At 40.6% G+C, this 27,270-nt stretch overlaps 1 protein-coding gene across 3 annotated transcripts in view; it reads right to left on the bottom strand.

The window, feature by feature from the left end:
* The window catches only part of inpp4b (inositol polyphosphate-4-phosphatase type II B), a 708,475-nt gene that overhangs the window by 90,059 nt on the left and 591,146 nt on the right, over window positions 1-27,270 (bottom strand). For all 3 annotated transcript variants that reach the window (XM_080194015.1, XM_080194035.1, XM_080194025.1), the window contains 2 exons: window positions 4,775-4,981; window positions 2,526-2,664 (listed from right to left, as the gene is read on the bottom strand). In XM_080194015.1, the coding sequence (XP_080050141.1) occupies window positions 2,526-2,664; window positions 4,775-4,981 (346 nt within the window). The remainder of the gene's footprint in view (window positions 1-2,525; window positions 2,665-4,774; window positions 4,982-27,270) is intronic.

Here is a 27,270-nt window from a genome sequence, read left to right as displayed (position 1 = left end):
AAATAAAAGTTTTCAGCAGTGATGTTGTTTGCTAAAATAAATAAAGGATGAGTTATAGCCAATCCCATATTAAGTGGTTTAGGTAATGTTCTAAACTAAATTTAACTGGAGCAGTTTATAGAACCAGAGAAATACAGGAGCTTACAGCACAGGTAGAGGCAGGTCACCCTATCGTTTTGCACCTAGTCTGGCAGGAGGATTTTAGATTTAATTCCAATCTCCTATGTGTCCCCCACAGCCATCAGGTTCAACTATTTATCAAACTTTCCCTCAAGAGATGCGATAGACTCAGTTGCTTCCATCAACTTGCTGTGAAAAGGAATTTATCCCAAATGATCTGAGTGACAATTTAAACTGATAATCCCTCATCCAACAGGCAAAAATGGTCTTTCCTTATTCTCTTTATCAAATCTTTTATAATTTCTGTCTCCAATTCCTTTTGAAGGCCTTGGGTGTATGTCACATGATAGTGACGTATTCATTTTAAACTTTTTTTTCTAACTGAAAACAATTTACGTTCAACAGTTATCTGCAATAACTATTTCATATCAGCCTCCAATAGGTCCATAGAATAGAATGGATCTACTGTAAGTAGTTAGATAAGGGATCATCAGTTTAAATTGTCAAATTCTATTCTCATTTCCGCAATCACCTCTGAAAACTGGTGCAAAATATCCAAAATGGCTGCTGTAACTTCCGCAATTAGATACATTTCTTTTTCCAGTATTGTTAACTCCAGCTGTCCTTTTAAACTTGTTTAGTTTTCAATCTCTTATTTAGTCCCATGGAATTTTATTCTCTGACGCACACTGCTTTCATTTTATTAGATTATGTTGATACCTATTGTGTAAAGGTTTCCCACTGCCATGTCATCAACTGTTTGCTAACTTTTCTGTCTAGTCAAACATCCCTCTGATTGTGCCTTTATGAAGTCCTTCGGGACGTGAATGTGAAATGCATGATATAATTGTATGTTACTATCCTGCCTTATCCGAGTCTCGATTCACCAAATTTTTTCACTCTTAGATTGACTCTATGTTATGGTTGCAAGGCTTTCATGGTTCCAGAAATCACTCCCATGTCCCAAGAACATATGACTGAATCCCACTTGCACTAGTCCTGCAGGCTTTTTTATCATTTGTCCTTTAATTCACAAAGCATTTGGTATTGCATTAGTGCCTTGGGACATAATCCAGGGTGTTTCATTTCTTATGACACTCAGGAACATTCAATTCCACTTTCCACTTTATATTAAATGGGGTCAGGGTTTAAGGTGGACAGTCACAGATGGGCTGCTTCCTAATGGATTTTCTTTATTGAAGTAGAGGGTGGGACATCGTCATTTGTATATGCACTATAACAAAATATTTCAGTAAAGGTATTAAATTGTAATTACAAGTCAGAAGGGGAAAAATAATTTGCCCCTGTAAATGACGTAGGATTGTGATGCATGATTAACTAGTGCCTGTTTCCAAAGCAGGCATCACACTGATGAAGGGGCAGTGCTCTGAAAGCTCGTGATTCCAAATAAACGTTTTGGACTTTAATCTGGTGTTGTAGACTTCTTACCAGGCAGGCAAAGACAGACATTCTGAGTGGCCAGCTGTGATCCACTCATCCTGTTGCAATACAAGGGAATCACAATTCCCTATTCATCAACATCAGGTCAACAAGTAGGAATCGATGAGCAACTAACCAGTATGCAATTAAGTATTACCTTTAAGTAGCATAGATGGGAGGCTTCTACCCACTACTAACTGCAGGTTCAGTTGTGTGTGTTTAAGGAGTGGCATGAGTCAGGGCAACTACATGTTGATTGAAGCTACAATCTGTCTACTCTACATACTTTCACTGAGTGCTCTGTGTATTAACACTCTCACCAAAATGCTGTAGAATCATAAAAACCCTACAGTGCAGAATGAGGCCATCTGGCCCATCGAGTCTGCACCAACCACAATCCCACCCAGGCCCTACCCCGCTATCCCCACTAATCCCTCTAACCTACACATCTCAGGACACCAAGGGGCGATTTTAATATGGCCAATCAATCTAACCCTCACATCTTTGGACTGTGGGAGGAAACCAGAGCACCCGGAAGAAACCCATGGAGGCTCGAGAAGAATGTGCAAACTCCACACAGACAATGACCCAAGCCAGGAATCGAACCCAGATCTCTGGGGCTGTGAAGCAGCAGTGCTAACCACTGTGCTACCCGTGCCGTGCATCAGACAGGTGCATTCACCATTTAGGAGCCAAAGTACCAAAAGAATCATATTTTGCAGTCTAAATGTTTTAATGAAACAATATGGCTTTGGTCTTCCATCTCTGTTCTTGCCAGCCCACCATTAAAGTGAAGAAGAAAACAAATTAATTGTAAATGGCAAGAGTCGCTCATCTCAAATATCTACGTTAAAACAAATTTAAGAATTAAACTGTATTCCCAGTTAAGTGTAAAGTGATGTAAAGTACACATCAAAGCCTGTTTTGTATCTATCTTCCTATGGTCTGTGTGATTTGAAACCTACCAGATGCTGAGGCAACAATTTGATCAACTGGTGAAGGCTCAAGCTCACATTCTTGCCCAGTGTTACTTTGTTCAAGCAGTCGGTCCACCATTGCAATAATACAGTTCAAACTCTTCCCGACATTCACCCACACTCTGTCCTAGAAAAAAAAATCAAGTTATATCCAAACAAAAAACAGATTTTGTGGACTATGGCTGCACATATCCCACACCCTGACCTGACATTCATAGTATTATTCATTACTGTAAACACTGCTTTAATAGAGGAACTTGCAACCTATTAGTCATAAAACACAGGCTTAAAAAGGGATGCTTTGAGAAGAAGTAGTACAGTTAAGTCAAAAGACTGTGGAGTTCAGGAGAGATCTACCCATCTCTAGATGGTAGGTACAAAATTTCCTGTCAGCTCTAAGGTCTTAAATGAAACAAATCTCAGAAGAATTTTAAGTCAATTTACATCTCAAAGCTACTCTTTATTTGTCACAAATTGACAATCTGACTTTGGAGTAGCCACAATTGGCTGGCATAGAAAATGGAAATGTTATATTGATGTAACAGGCTGAGGCATAGAAAATGGAAATGTTATATTGATGTAACAGGCTGTTTTGGTAGGATAAGGTTGGTTTGATTTTGTACCTATTAACTCTATAAAAGGTGGGAATGTATGAAAGTGGGTGTAATTAATTATTCACTGCGTAGATAAAAAACAACATGCAACAAAATACTAAGGCATGCAATTAAGAGATATTTTTGATTAATACATGTTCATGGAAGGTAAATGTATTTTTCCAGCAGTTGCCATTATTGTAAACTGTAATAGGTGACATCTTGTTATGAGACACTGGTCAGTATTTGTTGTTATTATTCCACTGAAAGTGACAGCAATTTCTGGTTTCTGCAAATGAGCAGAATAATATGAAAAACCATTCCTCCAGTGGGTGTGTTGTTGAAGTCCCTCTACTGTACAATCCCTAAACAATCGGCAAATTCCAAAAACTTCCACTTTTGAATTGTTCATGTCATCGCAAAAAGCCTTGAAAAGTTAGTATTTTGTCACATGAGGGACAACTGGTTTTAACAGTGCAATAATGTCATAGTTATTGTTATCAACCCTTACTAGCTCTAAAAAAGCTAATTTTATATTTGGGAAATGTCAAATTTCTCCAATATGAAAAAGCATCCACATAATTTTGTCAATATTTTTATCTTGATGTTTTAACTTCTCTCTAAATCCAATCATAATCATTTATTTCTGTCTGAAAACATAAATAAATTTGGGGAGGTGATGGTCTAGTATATTATTGCTAGACTATTAATCCAGAAACTCAGGTAATGTTATGGGGACCCAGGTTCGATTCTCACCATGGCAGATGGTGGAATTTGAATTCAATTAAAAAAATCTGGAATTAAGAACCTACTGATGAAACCATTGTCATAATAACCATTTGGTTCACTAATTGGAGCGGCACGGTGGCACAGTGGTTAGCACTGCTGCCTCACAGCACCAGGGACCCAGGTTCAGTTCCAGCTTATGTCACTGTGCAAATTCCACAGAGACAGTCTCCCTATCTCTGCATGGGTTTCCTCTGGGTGCTCCAGTTTCCCCTCTCAGTCCAAAGATGTGCTGGTTAGGTGGATTGGCCATGTTAAATTGACCCTTAGTGTCGGGGGCATTAGTAGGGTAAATGTGTGGGGTTACGGGATAGGGCCTGGGTGGGATTGTGGTCATTACAGACTCGATGGGTCAAATGGACTCTTTCTGTACAATAGGGATTCTATGATTCTATTATTCTATGCGAAATGACGTGTTTTTAAACTTCCTGGGTTATCACCTGTGAGAATACCTCACTACTCTGCTTGCCTTCATTATTGTTGTTGCATGCATGGAGATTCCCTTGGCTTGGTGTCTGATTTAAGCTGTCAGAAAAGAGCAAGACCTGGTCACAAAGATTGCTAGGTCTATGTAGGGCAGCAATGAATGCCGTTGCTTTGCTGTTGCCCACAAAATCTACTCCTATATAATTATGAAGTGTGATTATGCAGCATGATTTGAAACTACAGTTGTCGTACATGGAACTTGACTGTGTGTTATATATCACATATGGTGTATTACCAGCGTTCAGAAATGTAGGTCTTAGAATTTCCTTGTGTGGAACTGTTCTTACTGAGTAATTAATTAAAGTAAGTGTAAACTAAAGTATAAGAAACTATAAGCAAGATCCATGCAAAAGTTCTCTAGATATCACTTGCCCAATCTTCCTCGTCATATTCAGCATGGTGAGGTATAGAATCTTTGCTGGACCTGCGTTCATTGTTTTCGCGCTGTTGTTCAGTGTCATCTGGATTATGGATAAGACCAGTGTGTCTTTTGTTGACGTAGCTTGGACGAGCCTTATGTAAAGCTAAGAGAGCACTTCTCAGCAACTGATCTTCAAAAGCATGTACAAACTGTTCAGTCTGTGGAAACATACATACAGTTCATTAAATAACAGGTTTGGATTTCATGGTTAACAAATTTGTCTGTCTTTTACACAGGGTAATGGAGCCATTCTTCCTTCACCAGCCAGATGAAAGCTGGGATCCTTGGGCTACTCAAGGTCTTAGTATGGCTGAAGAAATGTCTGCTATCTCAACAAAGATAGATGGTGAGAATCACAGAAAGTAACATCGCTTATCATGAATATATCAGTTTGCTAGTCAGTTTTTTTTTAATAATGGAACCTCCTGCCAGAAGTGGTTGAAGTTCATGTGTGAGCAGAGACAATGAGCGTCAGCAACCCTATGAAACATCAGGAGGTATCAAATCATGGTTATACATACATATATCCAGTAGGAATTGCTGATTAGAAACCAGAAGCTTAACTGATTTGCTCTGTCCAAAGTAGTAAAGCTAAAATCAATTGAAACAGCTGTAAAATACCCAAGACAAAAGCTGACAATCAATTCACCATTCAACTTATATCAGGAGATACATTTTGATAACTAACTTTCAACTCTACAGATACAAATTTGGTGGAAGGAAATGGCCAATTTTGTTTGCAAAGTGCTGATAAATCATAAAAACAAAGGGTAGAAATTACAATTGCTATTTGTCAGGCAGAGACGAGCAAACAGGAGCCCATTTAGGTTGTATCAACACTTAAGTCACTCACTTCAGATACCTTTCTCTGCTACTTTGATGTTGATTTTTGTTATTTAATCATGGGACACGGGCACCTACTTGCTGAAATAGCAGCGAGGAATTTGACATCAGCAAGGTAGATGTTAATAAGATGGCACTGTCACCCTCTGGTTGTTCAACTCACGAGTAAAATCTCATCCATGGAAAACATTAAGGTTGGTGTTGTTTGGCTCAATATATTGCACAGGACGATGTAAAATAGCAGAGTTTGTCATCATTTTAACTCTATCAATAAATGTTAACAGTGTATTAGTTCTATGTTCCAGAGGCCAGAGTATTGATTATACCAATGAAATTCAAGGATTAAGATTCTGGGACTGGCAATCTTATACTGTTGGTTCAGTCCACACAACTAATTAGCAACATTTCCTTATTATTTTCAAGGTTTATTGCCTTGTCAAAACTGATAAATTTCACATTTCTGCATTTGCATTCTAATATCACAACTTGTATTTTCATATAAAAAAGTGCTGTTCCAAGTCAATATTTAATAGGCAACTTTTAGGCCGTATTTTAATTCTTCATATATTTCAGCAAGAATGACACTCACATCCATGAATAAATAACACAGAATTCATTACCACAGGAAGGTGGAAATCATTACCACCAGGGAGTAGATGATGCCAAAACATTGAATGGATTCAAGAGACGGCCAGATATAGCACTTGGGGTGAATGGATCAAAGGTTATGGGGAGAAAGCAGGATTAGGCTATTGAGGTTGTGATTTTCAAAGGATCAAATGGCCTCCTCCTGCTCCCATCTTTTATGTTTCTATTCCATGAATAAATAAAAAAGGCAACAACAAAATAGCAGAGAAAGGAATCTGAAGTGAGTGATTCAAGTGCAGACACAACCTAAAGTGACTCTCGTTTACTCATCCTAGCATAAAGCAATTGTAATTTCTACCCTTAGCTTCTATTATTTAACATTTGTGACTATTTCAATATTATTCACCAATAATTGCCTTGTATTCAGTTTCCTACGTTAAAGTACCACAGATCAGAGTCCAACTTATGCTGCAGCAGGGATGCAGGTCACACTAAAGTAATCTTGTGTAACAGCCTGGTCTGCTCCACGTGTCACAGATTTTTGTCAAGGTGGGGGCAGAAGCCTGGCTTTTATCACAAATCCACGTGCTGCCCAATCTTTTGCTGTTAACAAGCCAAAATGACTTATGTCATCCTTGCCCACTCAATGTATCATTCCTTCTATTGAAGTGCTGCTAAATCATCTATTGAAAATATTTTCTCCATTCAGAAAACGGCAATCCTAAAATCGCAAATCATAATTTTTGAAATCTCAATTTCAAATGACATTTCATCTATTGGGGGAAGAAACGGCTACAAAATTGTGCTAACCTTTGTTAGGTCATTTCTCTTCCTTATCTCCGTAAACTGGCAGGACAGTACCAAATTGCATTGCACGTCCAGTTAATTTTTGGTTCTATAAATCTCAAAGTGCCCAATTAATTCTCATGCTCTTCTCAGAAGGCGGCAAGGCTTTATCAGTTTAAAAATGAGGCTGATGCGGAGAAAGATAGGAGAATATGGATTTCTGATAATTACAAAAAAGGGTTAAACAAATACAATTTCATTGTCTGCTTCAATTAAAGGCAGTCAGCCAGCTAGATTTATCTAATAATGACCCAGTTTGCATTACTCATATAATCATAGAAGAATCTCGACAGTGCGGAAAGATGTTATTGGGCCCATTGAATCTGCACCAATATCAATCCCACCCAGACCCTATTCCCGTAATCCCACATATTTACCTCCTTAGTCTCCCTGACACTAAGGGGCAATTTAGCATGGTCAATCCACCTAATCAGTTCATTTTTGGAGTGCGGGAGGAAACCGGAGCACCCAGAGGAAACCCTCACAGACACGGGGAGAATACGTAAACTCCACAGAGAGGCTGGAATTGAACCCGGGTCCCTCGTGCTGTGAGGCAGCAGCGCTGAATGAATGCTGTCCTGTCCCAAAATTACATTAAAAGAGAAATGAATGAGCTTAAAGAAATACTGAACAATTTGAAAATAATTATTCTTATGTACTGAAAAGCCATTGCAATAGCCATCATGCAGTGCATCATCAACTTTACTGATCTGGGTTGAAGATATCAGGTGCAACTATCAAGAAAAAAAAAAGCTTCAGCGTGGACACGCTGATCATGTTCCAATCTATAATGAGGCATGTATAGATTCAGTGACACTCCTTTAACATTTCAACTTGATGAGAAGAATGGAAATATTTGCCAAATGGTGGTTAAAACTCCCATTTAAAATGAATAGACAATATATAAAATTGTGCAGGTTCAGGTCCTGACCTTTCTTGTTGCCTAAACCACTAGCTGATGGAAGCCAGCGTTTTAGTTCACCAGTAGTCTACCAACAAGCAAATGAGTATCACAGCATTGTGCTTTTGTTTTGCCATCGGAGATGGACAGACAGGGTCTGTGGAGCCATTTTCTGTTCTAACAGATGTTACATTCATACAAGAAGCCAAGCAGAAAGTAAAAACGCATGCTGTTTTTGTCAGAGCATAGAGGTGACTTGATAAACTTGTATTTAAAACAACAAAGGGATGAGGTAGGTAAATTGAAATGGAACATTTCCAACAGTTGATGGGGTGTATATAAATAATTAAATGTAAGAGACTTAGGACACAGAGTGGCAGCAGCCTTTTCACAAAAGGCATTGTGAGGCTGTGGGTAGCACAGCCATATCTAAGAATTGAAGCAGACATCATGAGGAGATTTTTGCCTGAGGCCCGAGTCATGCAATCTTTAGCCAACTCTGCAAATGCGTGCATAAAACATCTATTAGTTTAAATATATAAATCAGTAAGTATACTATAGCACTGTGGGGCCCCAATTTTTAATAGGAAGATAATGATGTGCATTTGCACCAGGCAATAACAAATGGGGCCACTTCACAAAACAAGTTGAAACCTCTTTTTCTGGTAATTTTTGTAAACACAGTAAGAAGTCTCACAACACCAGGTCAAAGTCCAACAGGTTTATTTGGTAGCAAATGCCACTAGCTTTTGGGGCTCTGCCCCTTCGTCAGGTGCTACCAAATAAACCTGTTGGACTTTAACCTGGTGTTGTGAGACTTCTTACTGTGTTTACCCCAGTCCAACGCCAGCATCTCTACATCAGTTTTTGTAAGGCCAGAAGAAGCTGACTGACTCCATTAAAATACCGAGTCCATTATCAGCCTGGCGCTGCCCGAGGGACACCTTGATACTGGCCACTGGTTTCAGTGATGGGGATTGTGGCTGGCCATGGGGGTAGGGAAGAGAGCGAGAGGCCCACTCAGCACTACGTTGCCAGCCTCTCGGGCAGGTATAAGCCCTGCCCCCAGCTTTCCTGAGTGAATCACGCTGAGGCATTCTGTGATGCACAGTGTGTTGGAGACTCATTCTGAAAATCGCACTGAAAAACAGTGGGATTTACTCCCATTTTCTCACATGCTGGGAACTTTGAATTTTTTTGGGAGAAGTCCAGCCAATAGGTCACAGCATGGTTATAGCCCACATTGAGGCTTTTCAGCCCTTCATGTCCGTGTCAGTTCCCTGCAAGAGCAAATCCACTACTTCCACTCTCCAGCCTTTACCCCATAACCCTACAAATGTTCTCTCTTCAGGTGCTTATCGAACTATTTTGAAAGCTGTGGTTGAACCTGCCTCTACCATCCTCCCAAACAGTGCATCCAAATCCTAAGCATGGATACCCAAAATAATTTTTGCTCACATCACCATTGGTTCTTTTGTATTCACCTTATACTAATGTCCTCTAATTCTCGATTCTCTGCCAATTGGGAACAACTTCTCCCCATCCACACTGAAGAAACCCCTCAAAATATTGAGTACCTCTCCACTCAACCTTTCTTTTCTAAGGAAAACAGCCCCAACTCTTGTTCAGTATTCTGTCATGGGATGTGTGGCTAGGCCAGCGTTTACTGTCCATCCCTAATTAACCTTGAGAAGGGGCTAGTGAGCTGCCTTCTTGAATTGCTGCAGTGGTGTAGGTACACCCACAGTGCTGTTAGAGGAGGAGTTCCAGGATTTTGACCCAGTGACAGTGAAGAAATAGCACTATAGTTCCAAGTGAGAATGGTGTATGGCTTGGAGGGGAAATTGCAGCTTCTCAAGTCCATCCAAGTGAAGTCCCTTATCCCTGGTAAGAAAAATAGTTAGAGACATCTTCTTGGTCCTGATCTACAAATGTAACTCCCCCCCCCCCCACACACCCTTTAAGAAATCTTTCACTTTCTCTATAAAAGGCTTTGATGTCTTTGGAGGGGAAGTTCCATGGAGGCTAGTCAGCCTCTGGTACTTCATTACCAGATGGTCATTATGTTTTGATATTGAGTTCTAGTGGCTCATTCCCTCTTGGAACGGGGGGTGGGGGGGGGGGGGGAGCGATATAATTGCTGATCTAGACTATCTGGACTTAGTAGAATGCCCAGTTTCAATGATCAGAGGTTCCCTCCCTAATCACAGAACTTTCATCATAGTAATAGTCAACTCTGCAAAAAGCAAGGACCTCCCTAGTCTGTAAATTCCAGCCACAGTGAATAAGCTAATTAGTCCCAAACTAAATTGCATTGACTGCTATATAAAATTTACTGCCAAATCAACTTGAAGGAAAATTAGGCACTAATACTCAAAACATCAAGGTCACATCATGCAAATGAATCATGGCAAACAAAAAAATGTAGAAGGAAAAGGTGGATATTTCTCTTGATTAAGTTTTCATGAATTTACACAGAATCTGAAATCAAGCTCAAGTTTGACAAATCACAGCCCAACTTTCATTTCACCAGCAGAGATTCAGGTTTGGATCATTTACATAACATACCTCACTAACTATCACACCAAGTACTCTAATTAGGCTCTTGGGAATATGCTGCGGCTATAAAATCCATCAACTCCACAACGTAATATTAAACTATATTTAGATCCACACAACAATATTCATTCAATACATATTGAAAGGCTGGAGGACTGCTTTGTACATTTTCTATTGATGTGGTATTTGCTGAGTTTTAACTAAATAGAGTATACAAGAATAAGTTGGGTGTTGCAACTCCTTCTGAGTTGGGTATCAAGACTGATTTGATGATACATTTTGTGTAAGTTGATTTTTTTAAAAGCTAATCATTGTTTATGTTACAATAAAATGCTTTCAAATTTTGTTAATATTGTAATAATTTACTGTCATTTCTCTTGAGGAGGATGACTTGAGAATTAATTCTATTTTGATTAATTAGGGGCTCATGGTGCTTACTTTTTCAAAGAAAAGTCACATTGATTGTTATTCTTTTAGTAGTGGATAGTCAGAGGCTTTTTACCATGGCGGAAGTGTCAATTACAAGGGGGCACAGGTTTAAGGTGAGAGTGGGAAAGTTTATGGGAGATATGCGGAGGAAGTTTTTCGCAGAGGAGGTGGTGGAAGCAGGCACATTAGATACATTCAAGAAGCATCTGGATGGTTTTATAAATAGGGAGGGAACAAATTGATATGAACCGAGTAAGGGCAGACAGTTTCTTTTTAGTTCAGTTCGGGAATCATGATTGACACAGGCTTGGAGGGCCAAAAGGACTGTTCCTCTGCTGTACTTTACTTTGTCCTTCGTTCTAATTTGGGCTGGATTTTACGCATTCCAATCCCACCTCCCCCATCCAAATCAGGCAAGTTGATGGAAGGGTAACTGACTCTTTAATTTTTCAGTGGTGTAGCTTAATAAAGCTATCCTTGGTGTCCGTGTAGCTTGATATATCGAACATCAATAATGTAAACCAAAAATCTACAAATGAATCTGGCCAAATGGAGGCAGTCAGATCCTGGGCCCTTTCTAAAAAAAAACTGAAAACATAATCAGTAAAATAATAAAACGAGAGAATTATGCAGCAATGAAATTTGTCCTTGCTGTGCTAATCTTCCAGGCAGAAAGTAGGGGTGCGGGGGGAGACAATGGCCTGGGTTTCTCAGTCCTGTTGTGGCAGGATCCAACATGGGAGTTCCGATGATACAGCCACTGATCAGGTGAATGACTCGCCTGATGAGGGAGCAGCACTCTGTAGCTCGTGATACCAAATAAACCTTTTGGACTTTAATTTGATGTTGTGAGACTTCTTATTGTGCCCTCCCCTTTCCAACACCAGCGTCTCCACATCATGTCAAGTACACTGAGCATTCTTGTTCAAAAACAGCCTACACCAATTTCTAAACATTCAACCCCAGAGTAGCCACCATGAGTTACTGAGTTCAGAAATTTTCAGTTTGCTTAAGGATCTAGTCATGTTACTGAATTCCCTTGAAGAGCATTCCACTAGCACCCTGAAATCTGTCACAGCACTTAGTCTTCGGGAGTGGCTAGTGAAGATAAATAGTGAAACTTCAATAAGAAACACCCCAATTCTACTTTACAATCACTTATTTTAAATTACAAATTCATTAGATAAATCTTTAAAGCTTAATACTCAAAATAAATTTGAGAGACTCCCTCCCACTCCCAAGAAATCAGTCAACTACCATGCTGAAGCTCTTAGCTGATTGGACACAGAAGCTATTAGCCAGTTATTTCACTTGATTTGTAGATAAAGTCGGTTCTTATTTTGCCAAGTGTGAATATTCACAGAAACCTTAAGGTGCCCAACTAGCTGATGACTGATATATATGAACCCATATCAGTAATTTTTGGGAGAGATTTATCTGCTCCCTAACCCTAATATTATGGAGTTAAAAATAGTTACAGTGGGAAACCACTTTCAGAATATTTTACTGGTAATTTTTTTTTATTCATTCATGGAACATGGGCATCGCTGTCTGGTCAACATTTTACCATCTCTAGTTGCCCAAGAGCAGTTGCGAGTCACTCACATTGCTGTGGCTTTATGGTTGTGTTCTCACCCCGCTACCATATTCTTCATACACCTATGACTGTGGGGCCAAATTCCCATCCAACTAGATTTTCAAGTTTGCTGACAACACCATTGTAGTGAGTTGGATTTCAAACAATGATGAGACAGAGGACAGGCATGAGATGAGGAATCTGGTGAACTGGTGTAGCAACAATAATCTCTCTCTCAATGTCAATAAAAAGGAGATGGTCATCGACTTCAGGAAGTGTAGTGGAGAACATGCCCCTGTCTCCATCAACTGTGACGAAGTAGAAATGGTCGGGAGCCTCAAGAATTTGGGTGTCCAGATTACCAACAACCTGTCCTGGTCCCCTCATACCAACACTATAGTTAAAAAAGCAAACCAATGCCTCTACTTTCTCAGGAGACTAAGAAAATTTATCATGTTAGCTATGACTCTCACCAACTTTTACAGATGCACCATAGAAAGCACTCTTTCTGGTTGTATCACACCTTGGCTCCTGCTCTGCCCAAGATTGCAAGAAATTACAAAAGGTTGTGAATGTAGCCCAATTCATCTCGCAAACCAGCCTCCCATCCATTGACTCTGTCTATACTTCCCTTTGCCTCGGCAAAGCAGCCAGCATAATTAAGGACCCTACGCACCCTGGAAATTCTCTCTTACACCTTCTTCCATCGGGAAAAAAAATACATAAGTCTGACCAACTGACTCAAGAACAACTTCTTTCCTGCTGCTGTCAGACCTTTGAATGGACCTACCATGCATTAAGTTGATCTTTCTCTACACCCTAGCTATGACTGTAACACCATATTCTGCACTCTCTCCTTCCTTCTCTATGAACGGTATGCTTTGTATAGCGTGCAAGAAACAAATGCTTTTCACTGTATACTCATACACATGACAATAATAATATCAAATTTTAAAATTACATTAGTTGGATGACCTCAAAAGTTTCCTTTCTTCCGACAATGTCAATTTTAAAGTAAATCTCCACAGAATTTTGATGCGAGACCAATGCCTAATTGACTCAATAGAATGGTTAGCATTTATTACACAGCACTTCAGATTAGATCAGATCATCCCTTACACAATACCATCATCATCTCCATTGGTTTCTGTTCTACCCCACTTACAATGCAATCAACTATGCAGTTTGTCTTTTTATAATCCTCCTAAATATGGTTGCACTATGTCTTACATAAGAACATAAGAAATAGGAGCAGGAGTAGGCCATCTAGCCCTTCGAGCCTGCCCCGCCATTCAATAAGATCATGGCTGATCTGTCGCTGCTCAGTTCCACTTTCCCGCCCTCTCCCCATAACCCTTAATCCCCTCTCTTATCAAAAACCCATCAACCCGCGTCTTAAAAATATTTAGCGAGGCAGCCTCCACCACTTCAACGGGCAGAGAATTCCAGAGATTCACCACCCTTTGAGTGAAGAAGTTCCTCCTCAACTCCGTTCTAAACCATCCCCCTTTTATCTTGAGGCTGTGCCCCCTAGTCCTACTGTCTTTTTTGAGTGGGAAGAGTCTCTCCACCTCTATCCTATCCATCCCATTCATCATCTTATACGTCTCAATGAGATCTCCCCTCATTCTTCTAAACTCTAACGAGTACAAGCCCAGTTTATTCAGCCTCTCCTCATAGCTCAACCCCCTCAACTCCAGTATCAGCCTAGTAAACCTCCTCTGCACTCCCTCCAAGGCTAAAATATCTTTGCGCAGGTATGGCGCCCAAAACTGCACACAGTACTCCAGCTGCGGCTCACCAATGCCCTATACAGCTGCAGCGAGACCTCCCTACTTTTATATTCAATCCCCCTCGCTATGAAGGCCAGCATCCCATTCGCCTTCCTGACCACCTGCTGCACCTGCAAGCTGGGTTTTTGTGACTCATGCACAAGGACCCCCAGGTCCCTCTGCACCGTCGCCTGCTGCAGTTTTTCGCCCCGTAAGTAATAGTCCTTCCTACCATTCTTCCTACCAAAGTGGACCACCTCGCACTTGCCAACATTAAATTCCATTTGCCATTTCCTGGCCCATTCGCCCAGCCTATCTAGATCCTTCTGCAGACTCTCCACACCCTCCGCGCAATTTGCCGTTCCCCCAATCTTGGTGTCATCAGCAAATTTCGACACCCTACACTCGGTTCCCTCCCCCAGATCATCTATATAAATGATAAAAAGCTGATTTGTTCTATCTCCACACTTAGCACTAACTGCAAACCAAGAGATTTGAATTCCACTATCTTTCTCCAAGTCTTATTATAAAGGATCACAGGACTAATCCCTGAGGTACTCTACATTTATTTATTTTGCAGTACTGAAAGTGTGTTTTGATAGATACCTTCTATTTTCGATGACTGGGTCATTTTATTTTCTAACCTAGCACTTCATCCTCAAATGCTTAATTCTTAATAGTTGATTTGAAACCATATTAATTGCTTTCCTAAGATCCAAATACACAGCCAAAGTCAATTTCTTATCCATTATTGCATTAAAATCTTATTGGAAACTCCAGAAGTTAGCTAAACATAAGTCTCCTTCTCAATTCCATTGTGGTTGTGTTTTATAAAGCTTTGCTTTTCCAAACTTCAAAACACAAGGGCTAAGAGGGAAATGAACCTCATCCTGGATGGCCAGAGACTGAAGAATCAAGTATACCCTGTTTATCTCAATGCCACTTCTAACAGAACCTTTACGTACAGAGAGCACCTCATCAAGATGCAAACAAGATTAAAAACGCACAATAGCATCCTCAGTTAACTGACCAATACTTCAAGGGGATCACAGGCCATGAGCCTAATGGTCTTGCACTCGCATAAGACTTGTGTCCCAGCATGGTATCAATTCACTCACACCAAACTTATTGATGTGCAATTCAACTCAACAATGCGCATTATCACTGATATTCTTTGACCAATTAATGCCTCCCCAATTGCATGGCTTCTAGTCATTGCCCCCCACCCCACCTCTTAACATCAGGAGAGCAACTGCAAAAAGAAAGCCAGTAGGGAATGTTTACTCCAACCAACCGTGCCCTTATTCAATTACATCCTCAGCCCACAAGCAGTATGTGTTCCCTCAGGCTACCCCATCTCAATAAGGAGGAGTAACAGTTAAGGATCTGTGGCAGGGTGTTCATCCACCAGAAACCACTTTCTCATCGTAGGCCCTCCTGCCTGTCCCTCTGGCTTTGATGTCCCATGGCAATACTAGGCTCTTTTAACAATTCCCGAACATGGCCGAGTCTCTTTGCAGCCAACCAACATCAATGGGGTCACCATGACCATCCAGGCTGCAGGTCTGGTGCAGTCCAAACAATAGTGACTGACATTGTTATGGAGTGTCACTAATAAACTTCAAGTCAGGATTAAAGTACTCCATTTAGCCACTTTACAAGGTACTACATTACTCTGTGACTATGCACATGCTAGTCACGGGCAGAATGGTAGCATAGTGGTTAGCACTGCTGCTTCACAGCCCCAGGGACCTGGGTTTGATTCCCAACTTGGATCACTGTGAGGAGTTTGCACATTTTCCTCATGTCTGTGTGGGTTTCCTCCATGTGCTCCAGTTTCCTCCCACAGTCCAAAGATATACGGATTAGATCGATTGGCCATGCTAAAAAATTGGCCCTTAGTGTTCTCAGATGCGTAGGTTAGAGGGATTAGTGGGTAAAATGTGTAGAGATATGGGGGTAGGGTCTGGGTAGGATTGTGGTTGGTGCAGACTCGATGGACCACATGGCCTCTTTCTGTACTGCAGGGTTTCTATCATTCTAAATGAAGAAATAAATAACTTTCCAAATTTGTTGCCTCAATAAATGCAGTAATATTCTGAAGAGAAAATTCTTCTGAACCTAGTGTGCACGAAGGGTTAAGAATAAGATTTGCTCATTTCCATCTTCCTTCCTCTACGTCTTGTATATTTGAACCTGGCACTCTGCTGCTGTCAGTATCTATCATTTTTATAATCATTTTCATTACTATCCACACGCCTCTCAGCCGCTGGAATTTTATCTCTAATTTGAGCAAAGCGCGATTCTCCTATTCTGTATTGACGGATGCAAATTGGCTTTAAAAACGCTGAGATCTTTATCCTTCTTGTCAATCAGGCTGGCTGGTATGCAGGAAACCAGCAGAAAGAAATTAACTATAATCTATAACTCCAAGTTTCAAGTCCACTCCAAACATGAGGCCCTATAAATATTCAGAGTCACTCGCAGCAATGTAGCAAAAATAGGCTGGAATTTTCTGACTCTCTGACCTCACCTGCAGCTGCTGGGATTCTCCGGTTCCGCTGGCGTGAATGGAGTTTTGGCCGAGTGCCAAGTTCTCCATTTTCGTTGGCAGCAGTAATGGGGCGTACGACATCAGAGAATTCCGGCTATCGTCTACCTTGAAAGCTGTCTAACAAATACTCAGAGTGGTGAAGCAGTCAGCATGGCATCTAACTGTGATGAATGGAAAGGTGAGCAAGATTAATGTTGGTACGTACAAGATGCCAATTTTTCTTTTCTCCACTACTGCTTTTAAATTTGACAAGTAGGGATAGGAGATTGGAGTGGGATCTTCACTGGAAAATGCAGGCCCATTTTAGATCATGTTTGGAGGCTCAAGGGTCCTGTTCCTGTGTTCTACTGTGCTTTTCTATTTTCTAAAATCAACCAGAAATGGTGGTGGTAGCCAAGAACGCTTGTCGAAATACAGTTAAACGCATTCAAATGAAGCAATGATGTCATATCGTCCATCATTAGCATCCAAGCAGCTCTGAATACTAAGGGTAGGATTTTAAGGATGGCAAGTGCTACTTCCACTGCCATACGATGCTCACTTGAATGTCCACCCTTGGCAAGAAGTTCCACCTATTGGCTGACAGCTCTCCAACCCAGCCAGACACAGCATTGCAGTGGCCAGATGTGCTAACGCAGCACTCTGCCTGTGACTATGTCCTGGGTCTATTGGAAAGGTGAGATCCAGAGACAAGCAGGTAGGGAACACCCTGGGGATGAGGAGAAGGTGATTGTGGTGCAGGGGTAAGCCAGGGAGGTCCCAGGGTTCCAATGCCCTGGAGGGCAATGCACCCAACACTGACAGGCCTTCAGTGACACATTTCCCACCCCCCCACCAACCACATCCTGCCCGAGATGGGGAGTAGATTTTTTGTCAGTTTCCCACCCTAGCTGCACCAGCCTAACAAATGAGTCTGGCAAGAAAAGATTCTTAGATGGCCCACAGCCTCAACCCTCCTTGGGGTGGGGGGGGGACATAAAATTCTGCCACATGTGTACAACATTGTAAGTATGACAAAATGCTTTTAAAAATGGCTGGCTGTGCAAAACTGATCAGTCAGGGGTCTTCACCTCCAATGTTCAAAACTCCGAGTTCACTTTCTAACTCATCTAGTCCACGAGATTTGAGATATTCTGGTAATAAGCTCAGTCCAAGAAAATTATCTATTTCCTAAGACTGAACAGAATCCACAGATAATGGAACAAGCTGTGCCCACACATAGCAAGGACTGAACAGCAGGCAGGCATGGGTTAATAAGTGAAAAGTAACATTCATAGCATACAAGTGCTGGACAATGATCACCACCAACAAGAAAGTCTAGCCATCTCCCCTAGACATTCAACAGCACTACCATCATTGCATATCCACCATCAATATCCTGGCAGTCATCACTGACCAGAAAATTGGCTGAAACAGCTACATAAACACCGTAGCTGCAAGAGTAGGTCAAAGCATGGGTATTCTTCAGTAAGTGACTCCTGCCCTTGCTCAAGCCTGTCCACAAACCAACAAGGCACAAGTCAGGAGTGTGATGGAATATTCTTCATTTGCCTGGATAAGTCAGCTCCAAAACAAAAACTCAAATCCAGCAACAGAAGAATGCAGTCTAATGAACTGGCACCCCATTCACCACCTTAAACATTCACCCCTCTAACATCCCCATTATGTGACAGCTGTGTGTACCATCGACAAGGCACACTGCAACAATTTTCAAAGGTATTTTTGTCAGCATCTCCCAAATCCTTGATCTCTGCGCCCTAGAAGAACAAGCGCAGCAGGTGGTTGGGAACACCATCACCACCAAATTTCCCTCCAGGTGAAACATCACCCTAACTTGGAGCAAAGATATTACTATTCCTTCATTGGCACTGAGTCAAAATCCTTGAACATCCTAATTAATAGTGCCATGGAAGTACTTCCACTATATGGGCTACAATATTTCCAGCAGGTGGCTCACGACCACTTACTCAATTTTTCACAGATCTTCACAGATGCACCATAGAAAGCATCCTTTCCAGATGTATCAGAGCTTGGTACAGCTCCTGCTCTGACCAAGACCACAAGAAAATACAAAGGGTTGTGAACAAAGCCCAGTCCATCACGCAATCCACTCTGCCATCCATTGACTCTGTCGACACTTCCCACTGCCTCAGGAGAAGCAACCAGCTTAATCCAGGACCCCACGCACCCCAAACATTCTCTCTTCCACCTTCTTCCACTGGGAAAAAGATACAAAAGTCTGAAAACGCATACCAACTGACTCAAGAACAGCTTCTTCCCTGCTGTCATCAGACTTTTGAATGGATCTAACTTGTATTCAACTGATCTTTCTCTATCCCAGCTATGACTGCAACACTCCATTCTGCACTCTCTTCTTTCCTCCCCCCCTCGAAGTACTTTATGAACAGTACATTTTACCTGTATAGCACGCAAGAAAAAATACTTCTCACTGTGTCACAATATATGTGGCCACAATAAGTCAAATCAAATCAAGAGCAACTAAAGGTGGGCAATAAATTGTCCTCTTGCCATTGATGTCCACATCCTGTAAATCAAGAAAAATCATTAAAATCTGGTCCCTATCTCTGACCTACAACAGCAACTGACATTCATATAGTACCTTTAATGTGGTAAAAATTAAGATGCTTCACAGAGGCATTATTCAACAAAACTTGCCACCAAGGCACAAGTAGATATTAGGTCAGCTAACCAAAGGTTTAGCCAGAGGTAGATTATAAGCAGTATCTGAAGGGGGCAAGGGAAGCAAAGAGGTAGACAGTTTTAGGGAGGGAAGTCTTGGGTTTAGGGCCTTGGCAGATGAAAGCATGGCTGCCGATGACACAGGTATTAAAACTGGGATGCACTAGATGCCAGACAGTAAAATGCAGAAATCTTGAAGGGTTTTGGGCTGGAGCAGATTAGGGATGATGAGGAGCAAGGCCATGGAGGAATTTGGCTGTTGATGATATCTGCAATATTAGCCACCATTATAGCTCAAACATCAAACAGCTGAAGTATGATCAACTTACTTGAATAGGGTAACTCCCAAAGGTTTGCTGGCACAAACAAAATCCAACAATAATTACAATCTCACTGGCTTTATCAGTGGTACATTTCCCGTTGCTGCCTTACAGGCCCAGGGACACTGATTCAATACCGGCCTTGGGTGACGGTACGTAATCTTCACATTATCCTTGTGTCTGCATGGGTTTCCTCAGATGCCCCAGTTTCCCCTCTCAGTCCAAAGATGTGCAGGTTAGGTGGATAAGATGGTAAATGTGGTGGGTTTTTGGGGATAGGGTGGGGCAGAGACAGCCTGGGTAAGATATTCTAACAGAGAGTTGGTGCAGATTTGATGGGCTGAATGGCCTCATTCTGCACTGTAGGGATTCTATGACCAGGCTCACACAATGTTTTTGTATGATTTCAACCATTACCACGATGAATCTAGCTTCCAGGCACACTATATATCATGAATGCAATAAAATTAAATATACAGGAAGAGAAAACAACTCAATCAGAAAAAATCCTAAAACCTTTCGGCCCTTTCCACTGAAATGCCATCAACACCTGAAATGCTTCAGCAACTTCCTTATAGCTGTTCTTTATGTTTGCCAGTTACTGGCCCTTCATAGAACCTCCTGATGTGACAACCACTATTCACTACATATCATAAACAAACTGTTCGCATTCCTTCATGCTCTTCTGCAAGTAAATCTCTTTTCAATTCTGTTGTATACTCCTTCAGTGTTAATTGGAGAACAAAGATCACAACTGAAGTTGTCGCAATGTTGACAACTGGAAGTATCCAAAGCACACACACGCAGCATACATACAGGGCGGCACAGTGGCACAGTGGTTAGCACTACTGCCTCAAAGCTCCAGGGACCTGGGTTCAATTCCCAGCTTAGATCACTGTCCGATGCGGAGTTTGCACATTCACCCTGTGTCTGCGTGGGTTTCCTTTGGATGTCCCGGTTCCTCCCACGGTCCAAAGATGTGCTGGTTAGGCTGACTGGCCATGCTAAATTGCCCCTTAGTGTCCCTGGATGCATCGGTTAGGGGGATTAGCAGGGTAAATATGTGGGGTAACGGGGATACGGCCTGGATGGGATTGTTGTCGGTGCAAACTCGATGGGCCAAATGGCCTTCTTCTGCACTGTAGGGATTCTATGAAAATTTCCAGCTCCATCCTCAGTTTATTTAAGTTCATAAAAAATTAATGGTTCTATTAGAAAATGTTCTATTAGGATTGAAATTAATCAACAACTAGATAAATAAAAATTATTTTAGACTTATGACACTTAGAGAGAGGTTGATCAGCATAAGAGGATGAATCAATATGTGCATTATATGTTAGTAGATTAGCAGACAGTGCAACGATAGAAGATCATTCAAGCAGCTTATGTTTCAAGTGCAAACAAATTAAAATTAGGGCATAATTTAGCGCTTTAACAGAGAGTTATGTCTCCAAAATTTGGTTTAGCTATGCCCTAATTCAACTTAATTTAAAGACTACATTTGTTCTTTTGTTTTTTTCTCAGTGTTTGTTTCAGATCATTGGTTCTGGAGTATTTTTCCACTCTACCCCGACTCCCCAACCCCAGTGTGCTTTCCCTCTGTATAATACCAACAAACGTTAGCAAGAGTAAGATAAAAAAGGGACAAGGGAACTGGGAGCTGGGGGGGCTTGGCTGGTGGGGGGCGGTTTGGAGGTTGACTTTGGTGCTCTCACTGAGGTGAGTGTTTCGTGGCTGGACTTCACATTCCTGCCCTGGGAAACACAGAAATCGCTCATAGGATGGTGATTTCAGGCAAAGGTCTGGTTAAGATCTTTCTTATTGTCTGTGTCCTGGAAAAACCTTTCAAAGGCTCTGGTCACTTTATAATCCATATCCCTGAACCCTTCCAAAATTTAGCCAAATATTTTCCAAAATTATTGATCACTCAAGTGAGAAAAAAATGGAAATGTGGTCCCTTGTGAGAAAAGACTGGGGTGTACTGCACTGTAACCACTATTCCCAACTCCCTCATATGTTTGTCCAGCTTTCCCGCCAATGCATTTGTACCATTGGCTTTGAATTAGAGGGAGAAGTCCACAATGTGGATCTTTGTTGTGTTCCATTACTGTCCACCTGAAAGTTAATTCGATTGTGACTTTTATTATCACTGACCAAATCATGACAGTAAAGGAAGTAGTTTCCAAATCAGGGTGTGGAATTGGGCCTAGTTCTGTGATGGCATCCCAACTGCAATCATATTCTCAACATGCAGTGTCTTTAGCCATATGCTTGTCTAATTGTCTTGGTGAAGCACTCACCAAGGGGAAAATAATACCCACAATAATAATAATGGAGAACAATAGCCATATGTGTCCAGTGAAAGCGTTAAAAGAGATAAACCACAAAAGCCTGCACAATGTTTAACTGCAGAGATGTGCATATCAGGTTAGTAAGAACTAGATCCAGACACCTGACCTTCAAATAAGAGAGACAGATTGTGTGGTTGTTCATGTGTTAACCTGGGAGAGGCCATTAAATCAGGCATTTGTAAAGAAGGTTGATTTGTATTCTAACATTCAGACACAGCTGGGATGTTTCAAGATAGTTGAATAAAATATGCAATTGATGCAATTAAAAACCCTCATGCTGATCAGGTATTAAAAATTAAGCAAGTGTAATGTGGTCGTGATTGGTTTTAAAATCTGTACTTTTTGGAGTAACTTTAATAAATGAATGTGAGTGGATAGTGATAACTCCCAGAGCTTTACTGGCATATGCTAATTACTTGTAATCAAATTTGAAACTATAATTGCTCGTGTATTTCTGAACATTGCTAGTTAGATAGTGAGCTATGATTTTCCAAGGCCCGAGCTATATAGCTTGATTAAAACAACTGTTTAAGACAACTCTGTGACTCGGTCTAGTTACTTGAAGAATAAAGTTGTGATCAATTAAAAGGCACCACAACAAAAATGGTGGGTTTAAAATTGAGCATCTAAGATGCAAACAATCCTGTCTAGCTTGCCTCATTTGATCCTCTTTCTATAAAGAAAAGATGCATTAAAAAGTTTGCACATTAGCAGCACATAATGAAATATTCTATGGGAACTTAACAGACAACATATAGAGTGTACATTAAAGACGCTGAAATTAAAATTGTTCCTGGCAAAACAACTTAAGTAAATAGCAAAGGAACATTTGGATGGAAAATGCATAGCACATACTTATACCTAACCCAAAGTAATCAAGACACTTTAAAAGCACATCGTGAGAAATGATTTTGCTGTTGCAGGAACTGTTTCATACAGACACCAAGCATCTGGACTTATGTTGATGTTCTGCCCATATCGCCTTTGGGGATCGAACAAATCTAGCAGATAAGTTCATTATAGGTCCATTATAGAAAAACATATTCAACTGGCAACACAAGTACCAGATAAATGATAATTCCAACCATTATTAGGTTTCACTAACACAATTTTGCACCAGTTCTATTTCTTTGGTTTTAATAGTTCCAATGTCATATATAGTCATGCATTTATTTTGTTTTTAATCTCTTCCATTTATTTGCTTTGATTGAAAGCTACAGCTTTCACATCTAACTAATCTAATTCTTGATGAATTTCCCCAAGTATCTACTGTTACATTTGAATAATAGATTCTTACAGTGAAGATAAAAGACCTTGAATCGCTGAGCTATTATATCACAGTTTGTTCTCTTGCAATCCATACAACTCTTGCTAAACCAATTCCAGTTATTCACTGCATTAACTGCTGGGTCTATTGCAAAGTTTCAAAAAAAAAACACAAATCAAACCAATCAACCTTTTGCTAACATGATCATAAAGTTGTGATCATCAAATATATGTACACTCAATATGGCAAAAAAAATTCAAAATCAAGAGGCTCTGGTTTAAGAAGCTCTATAAATATAGTATTAAAATAATCAATGTTAATATTTACTAATCAGTTATCATTATTTTACTTCAAAAAATTATTTGAGGAAAGGTATGTGTTCATAACTAGCAGCTGAATTCACAATATTTCTGAAAGTTAAACACAAATGGTTATCTATTTAAAATGGAGTATACCACCAATTTTTTAGCATTTGCTGGACAATATTCTTGGGCCAGACTTTGCAATCCTGTTTTGGGACCACATGAAGTAGGGAATGAGAAAAAAATGCCACTGAGCAGCAAAGGTGGAAGTGCTGCCTGCATTTCCTGCCTCCATCTCCATTTTCAGCAGAGCAGGAAAGGGGGCAGGTCGGGAAACACATACATCGCTGGTTAGATGTTGCTAGCATCCTTCTCAAAGGCATTCCAGAACATGTGCAATTTTAGCAAGGTGGCTGTATTTTGAAAGTGTTCCTAAATCACATCTGCAAAATGGAGGTGGGAACCATGGATTGGAGTTACCATCTGCATCAGTGTTGTGACCGGAAAAATGATCTTTAAATACAAGGTTGTCAGATTGTTACTTCTGACAATAGCAAGCTGTCCTTTGAAAAAGTATCATAAAGGTGTAAAAGTCTTCAGATATATCAGAACAGATTATACATTGAATGAAATGCTATTTGCATTATACAAATTGAAAGTCTAGCCCAGATTTAATTGTTTAAATTCTTCCCATTGCATGTATTCACATTTGAAGAACAGCTCTTTATTTGGCTTTTCAAAAGCTTTGACAAATGAATGAGTTTTTAGCTGTCTTCAAAAGGCATTAATGAATGTTATACTGAATAATTTACTTACACAGCTGTCCTGGATAATGTGTGTTTATTTTGGCAGGTTTATGAGCTTTTGAAGAAGATTTTAAATGCCTATCCAAGTGATGCTTGATTATTTTGACAGGCTTATGAACTTTTCAATAACTGCCAAATGTTATTATAGGACCTGAGAGTTTTGTTTATAAAATAGGTACTGATGAGTTGGTTAGAGGTATGGAGTTGAGTGTGTGGAGGGCTAGGGTAAAGGGGATGAGGGAAGTGAAGGAGTGAAGGGCTGCCGAGGAGTGTGAATGGTGGGGCATTTAGGAAAATTAGAGAGGTGGTATTGACAGTGTCACCTTCACTCTGGTCTGAAGAACTGGGATAATGTCTCTGGGAATGGAGGAGTGCTGTTTAACCTGGCCATTTTGACAGCCACCCACCTTGGGCCTTCTGTTAGCAATGACAAGCCCGACTCAAAGCCATCTGGTCCTCCAGCCAGCGTTGCTGGGACTGAGATAGGATTGGAATGTCTGAAAAATTCCTAACGCCTGATTCCCACTTCTCTGATGAAAATCTGGTCTCCTCTATCTCTAACTGATTCCTCATCTATTCCATCAAGAGGCTGGCACAAACTGAACTCACTGTCATGCAATGTCCCACACCCAACTGAGACAAATTGCACATGCACGCTGTTTCACATTAAATCAGTATTGATTTTTAATAGATTTAGTTAGATTAGCTAATCATTTTCCTCCTTTACTGACGCTGTGTTTAGTCGCTCTTCCAATCTATTGTTCAATTTTTTCCACTGGAGAATGGTCAGAAGAACTATATTCAGGGAATATTATCAACGACTTTGTAACAATGGCCAATTATATTAATAACAATTATATATAGTGCACGCTGGAATCTTTCTGACCAAGGAGGTGACAAGAGTCATATGCATATTTTCTCAAGTCCAAGGATATAGATGTAAAAGTGTTTGTTGTGTTTGGTGTTTATGTTTTGCTTTTTTATTGTGGTGTTAAGGATCTTTTGTCTGTCTTTATCTCTGCCGGTGATCACACAATGAAATGAAAAAGAGGAACTATTTGCCGCATTGATAGCGTCAAGTATTCAAAGTGTCAACTGCCTGCATTGTTTTTTTATTACTGAGTGTGGGCCAAGGCTGAGAGACAGGGATAGAGGAAACATGGAAAACATAAAATATTGGCTTCTCTCAAGTAGAAAATTAAGTTATTGGTAGTAATAGTGTTGCTTTCCCTTTAGAGTATTGATGTGAAATATAGCAGCTGTTTTGATGGAAATATGAGCAAGTTAGGCCTGTGTGTGGTCAACGGCCTCATAATAGAACAAGCTGAGGATTACAGCATGGTTTAAAATATTAAAGATAGACTGTGATATCATTTATAAAAGATGCACCATTTATAACCCAGGGCGCACACAGTCAAATGACAAATTGCGTAACCCTATGATTTATTAATAATCTGCCAGGCCATATATCAGTGTTGCACAGAACTCTACTATGCTGTACAACCACTGAAGAAAAATGCCAGCTAAATTCTTAAGGAAACAGCATGTTTTCCCTGGCTTTCCTGAAACAACTTTCAAAAGCAAATCTACCAGCACAACCTAGTGCTAATGAGACCAGGAAAATACCCTTCTTCAGCGTAGTCTCTTCAATTTTTCCATCACTACTGTTTCTTGGAATTCGCTCCAGCACACACATAGTAATTTTAACCAAAAGCAGAAGTACAGTGATTAATGCCCAAGAGCTCCAACAAACCTGCTTTTGAAAAATAGGACAGCACGATGGAAGAATTTCCCTTTGATTTCTTCTCTTCTCTCTGGAGAGATGCCAACAACCTCCTGTATCAGATGTGTAACTGAGACTGGTAATTTATTTTCCGGCACTTGAATGGCAAGGACAAGGGTCAACCCTTCCCGTCATCAGCCATTACCTCACTAAATGTCAGGACAGGCTAGAGAGGCTGAATGGGCTGTTCCTATGTTTCGCCCTAACATCCTCAGTCATCACAGTGCAGCATTCTGCATCATTAACACATTACATGAGAAAATACATACTTTTTTTCCTTATTCTCTTAGAATCATAGAATCTCTATAGTGCAAAAAAGACCATTTGGCCCACTGAGTCTGCACCGTCTCTCTGACAGAGCATCACGCCCACGCCCTCCCCTCCATTCTATCTCTGTAAACTTGCGCATTTTACCATGCTAATCCACCCAACCTACACATCGTTGGATACATGCTGACACAGGGAGAATGAGCAAACTCCACACTGGCAGTCACACAAGGCCAGAATCGAACCCAGATCTCTGGTGCTATGAGACAGCAGTGCTAACCAGTCTGCCACCATGCTGCCCAAAACATTTTTTTTAAAATTCATCTGTCAGGTGGAACATTAAGCTGAGAGCACTGTTGAGTGGATATGAAAGATCCCACAACAATTTTCAAAGAGGAGAAGGGGAAATCTCCAGTTTCCTGGCTACACTTTATCCCCTTAACACCACTACCAGAAAACAATCTCCTGGCCATTCATTGCTATTTGTGGAACCTTGCTGTGGATAAAATTGACAACATTGTTTGCCTAGAAGACTACAGTTCAAAACTGATTGACTCTGTAGCGCATTGGAACATCCTAAGGA

Source organism: Carcharhinus amblyrhynchos, chromosome 1 (genome assembly GCF_965287045.1).
Source record: "Carcharhinus amblyrhynchos chromosome 1, sCarAmb.v2.hapA, whole genome shotgun sequence".
NCBI classification, from domain to species: domain Eukaryota; kingdom Metazoa; phylum Chordata; class Chondrichthyes; order Carcharhiniformes; family Carcharhinidae; genus Carcharhinus; species Carcharhinus amblyrhynchos.
This window is presented reverse-complemented; position numbering and strand designations above follow the sequence as displayed.